We start from the raw sequence: 4,009 nt of genomic DNA on the forward strand, positions 1-4,009 counted from the left end.
AGAGGACAGAGTGCTCTCTTTTGTGTTAATGTTTAAAAGATTTTCCAATGCTGGAGTTTATTCCTACTGCAAACATTTCTATTTACAAGGTCAAGTGTATCAGCACTCGACACAGCTTAAGAGTGTAATTATTTATGTAAGGGCGTTTGAGTGTGCATCAGTAGCTCTGGCAGAAGCCCAGCCTTCAGCCCACAGCTAAACAACTCCTCAGGACAGTATTACCAGTTCTGGTCATTATTCCTCTCCTGGTGTGTTTACTTTTGCACGCCTGAATGTTTTCTAACAAAAATTTGTATTTTTTTTGTTTTTACCAAAAGTGTGAAAATGGCTTTGAAGTAGGCTTCCAAGATCTATTGGTAACAGATGTTATTGGCATGTTTGATTGTATGAGAATGTCTAGAAGCCAGAGAGAACACTCTTGGGGGTCAGGGGTAAAAGGGAGGGGGGTGTGGGTTGGGTACCCACGGAAAAGGGGGAGGGAAAATGTGATGCCTGGCTTATCTTCAAATGATGCATGGTGGGGGGAGGGAGAGCGGGAATACTTTTTGAATTCTTTTCCCAAATGTAAAAACCAGTGGAAGCCAGTTACAAACCTTTTTATCTGCCTCATTTGCAGATGTTGCATTAAATTAAAGGCAGAATTAGCCCACACTTCTTGTCTTGCACTGTGTTTTAATTTCAGTTGATGGTTGATGGGTTCTCAATGCCCCTTTCCACACCACTCCTCCATCATTATTGGGTTAACCACAGTGTAACTTTGGAAAGAAACTACACCATATTCATTGTTTAAACTCTTTACTGATGTACACATCTTAATAAAACAATCAAAAATACAGAGTCAGTTATTTAAACCATAGGGATTTTAAAAAATGAGGTCTATAAAAATACAGCGTTTAAGGCAGGTTGGAAATGCATTTATACATTTCTACAATGTTTATAAATTCTCTTGAAAATAAGAACAGTATTTCAAATCTATAAAATACACTGTACATTTTAAGACTGTTCTAAGTGGGGAACATTCAAAATGGAAATTGAGTGTGGGTTTGGACCCAATGAGTTCTGTACATTACTTGGGTGGAGATGTAATATTGGTGTGGATTTAAAAATTTTAATTTCTTTTTTTAAAAATAAATTATTTCTGAAGCATACAATTTATAAAAATTCTATATACAAAGTACAGCAACTGGTAAGAAACCCCAGTTTTAATACACTTTATACGACGTACCAGGGTTTATCACCCTGATAGGAGCAGAGGCAATATACATTCTCTGCATATTCGAACACACAGGTTCTTGATAGAAAGAACAAAAATGACAAGACAAACACCATAGGGAGGCTTTCATAGATGGCAGTACAGAGCTTTTTTAAATAAAAAAAAAAAAAAACCAACTTGCATTGTTCAACCATAGTAACGCCTTAAATCAGCATTTGTGGACTCTTAACTCCAAACTGCTGAGAAAACAGAGTAGTAGCAATAAAATTAAAGGTCAGGGGCTAAAGTTATGCAAAACTAATTTAGGGGTTCCCCCAAGGCAATCACGGGCCTCACGCCCAGTGTTACCCTGAACCCCTGATGCTGAAACGGAGAGTAAAGGGATGAATCCGTCAGTGGGGCTTTTCTATTTACTTACAATTGCTATGTCCTAAAGGGCCTCAAGCAATGAAAGTCCTTATCATCACCATTGGTACCCTCACAGGAAAAATGTCAATGAACAGCCCTTTTGCAAATATAATTCCTCCGTCAACAGCCTCCCTCCCACCCCCGTCCAGTGCCTTGGAATGGTTAAGACCCCCATGGGTCAGCACCCTACAGCCCAGTTCCAGAACTCCGGTTGTCGCCTTTTTTTTTTTTTTTCACATTGTCCTGAACTCTGCAGATTCATGTCTGCAGGGCAGATTTGCTGGTAGTTTCTGGAGCCTGGAAACCACAACAAGGAGATCCAAGAAATCATGCTCTGGACAGAAGACTGGGGTCGTGTCAAGAGGGGCGGGGGCGGGCTAGGCCGAGTCGACTTGGGCAAAGTTTTGAGAAGTGTCCGCAAGCAACAGATGCCAGGCGCGGGGGAGAGCCCGAGTGTGCGTGCTAGGCGCAGCGGAAGGCGAGGACCGCCAGAGTTAAGCGTGCGCCCCGAGCAGCAGCAGCAGCAAGATGGAGGCGAGCGGAGTCCAGGCTCCTCGGGGCGCCGAGAGGCCGCCGCTGCCGCTGCTGCTGCTCCTGCGCCCGGGCCCGTAGGGCAGGTCCCCCCGACCCGCCGCCGCAGCAGCGCCGCCGCCCGGACGCGCCGGGTGCGGGACGCCGTCGTCATCGTCCAGCGGCTGCTCGCCGCCCGCGCCCCCTGGCCGCTCATCATCGTAGTCCTCGTCGTAGTAGTCGTCCAGGCCCCCGTCGGAGCCGCTGCTGCCCGCGCCGGTGGTCAGGTCGGTGCTAAAGCACAGGCGGGCCATGTTCTCCTTGACCGACTCGCAGATGGGTCTCTCGAGGCCGTCGCACACGCAGTCGTTGAGCAGCGCGGCCTTCGGCACGGCCAGCATGTCCTCGATGACCGTGCGGCACTCGTCCGTGCAGCGCAGCCCGTTGAAGAGCTTGCCGCAGTAGGTCAGGTAGCGACTGAGCGCCAGGTTGCAGCGGCTGTCGCGGTCGCAGCGCCGCCGGGCCTCGGTGCAGCCCATGACCCCGCCCGCGCCCGGGCCGCCCGCGCCGCCGCCGCCGCTCGTCCGGGGCAGGCACGGCTCAATGGCGCGCTTGGTGGACTTGCAGTTCTCGTCCTGCGCGCAGTCACAGTCCTCCAGCGCGGGCCCGCGGCGCGTGTGGTTGAGCTGAATGAGGGCCGAGATGCAGTGGCTCGGGCAGCGCCACCGCGTCGAGAAGGAGGCGGCCGAGGCCGGGAAGGCGGCGGCCCCCGGCGCGTCGCCCCCGCCGCGCTGCGCCAGCACCGGCGCGCACGCCTCGGCGTACTGGTTGTAGGCGTAGCTGCACTCCGGCTCCCCCTGGCACTGCAGCAGCGCCTGCCAGCAGATGAGGCGGCGGCCGTGCGCCAGCCCCGAGCCCCGCGGCGCCGAGCCCAGCAGCTGCAGGAGCGCCATCAGGCACAGCCAAGAGCCCGGCACGGTCCCCCAGCGGGCCCCACCGCCGCCGCCCAGCAGCACGGCCACCATCGCGGGCAGCGGCGGCCGCCGGGCGAACCGGGGAAAGGAGATGAGGCGCGGGGAGCGGTGGACGCGGAGCCGGTGGAAAAGTTTGCCCAAGTCCTCCTGCCCACTTCTTGCATGAGTGTCTTCATAAATCCATGCGCGCCGCTGAAGGATGCCCGGTTGGTAGCAGAAGGTGGGCTCTCGCCGGGGCTGCTGCGGTGGCTTCGTGGAAATGCACAGCCGTCCAGTGCTGATCCCGCTCCGGCACCCCAGAGCTGGGTCCCGGCGGTGGCGGGAGGCGCTCACTGCCGCCCCGGGGGGCTGCGGGCCTCGGGGCCGCAGCTGGGCTGCAGGACCGCGCGGCGCCGCGGGTGCATTTTGCTCCGCTCCTGCAGATCCGTTGTATTTTCCGAGGCGTCCGAGCCCCGCTGCTGAGATTGCGGTCGCCGCTGCTCCTTCCTCCTCGGCTCAGCGCCGCGCCACCGCCCGCGGCTCTCGCATCCCGCCGCTTCCAGGCTCGGTGTCCGGGGCTGCCCGCCTTCCCGCGGCCAGGCCGCCCCGAGTCCCCTCCCCCTCCTCCCGCGGCGACCCGGGCCTCGGCCGAGCTCCGGGAAGCTCTTTCCACGAGGCGCGGGCTGAACAAGAAACTCCGTGCGGCCGGAGAGCGGCTCCCGGGCTCCCTCGGCGGCGGCGGCGGCTTCTGGAGCGACCCGGAGCCTGAGGAGCGGATCCGCTGAGCCGGGCTGCAGACTTTGCTCGCGGCGAGGCTTTAAATACAAAAGTGGGCCGGGAGCCCCCGCGTGGTGCCGCGGTGCCCCCTCATTATGCATGCATGGAAAAGCAAACAAACAAAAACATTAGCAACGCTCCTCCGGCT

General features: G+C 56.0%; 1 protein-coding gene across 1 annotated transcript; it reads right to left on the reverse strand.

Annotated features, from left to right (window-relative positions):
* Positions 1–778: 778 nt before the first annotated feature.
* Positions 779–3,587, reverse strand: Gas1 (growth arrest specific 1). Its single transcript, XM_045144578.1, has one exon. It carries the CDS (start codon positions 3,154–3,156, stop codon positions 2,116–2,118), a length of 1,041 nt encoding a protein of 346 aa, XP_045000513.1. The 5' UTR covers positions 3,157–3,587; the 3' UTR covers positions 779–2,115.
* Positions 3,588–4,009: the final 422 nt, after the last annotated feature.

The sequence above is a fragment of the Jaculus jaculus genome, chromosome 2 (genome assembly GCF_020740685.1).
Source record: "Jaculus jaculus isolate mJacJac1 chromosome 2, mJacJac1.mat.Y.cur, whole genome shotgun sequence".
NCBI lineage: Eukaryota > Metazoa > Chordata > Mammalia > Rodentia > Dipodidae > Jaculus > Jaculus jaculus.

What these genes read in the sequence shown, in the direction of transcription:
- Gas1 (XM_045144578.1), bottom strand. Translation starts at nt 3,156, where the DNA reads ATGGTGGCCGTGCTGCTGGGCGGCGGCGGTGGGGCCCGCTGGGGGACC.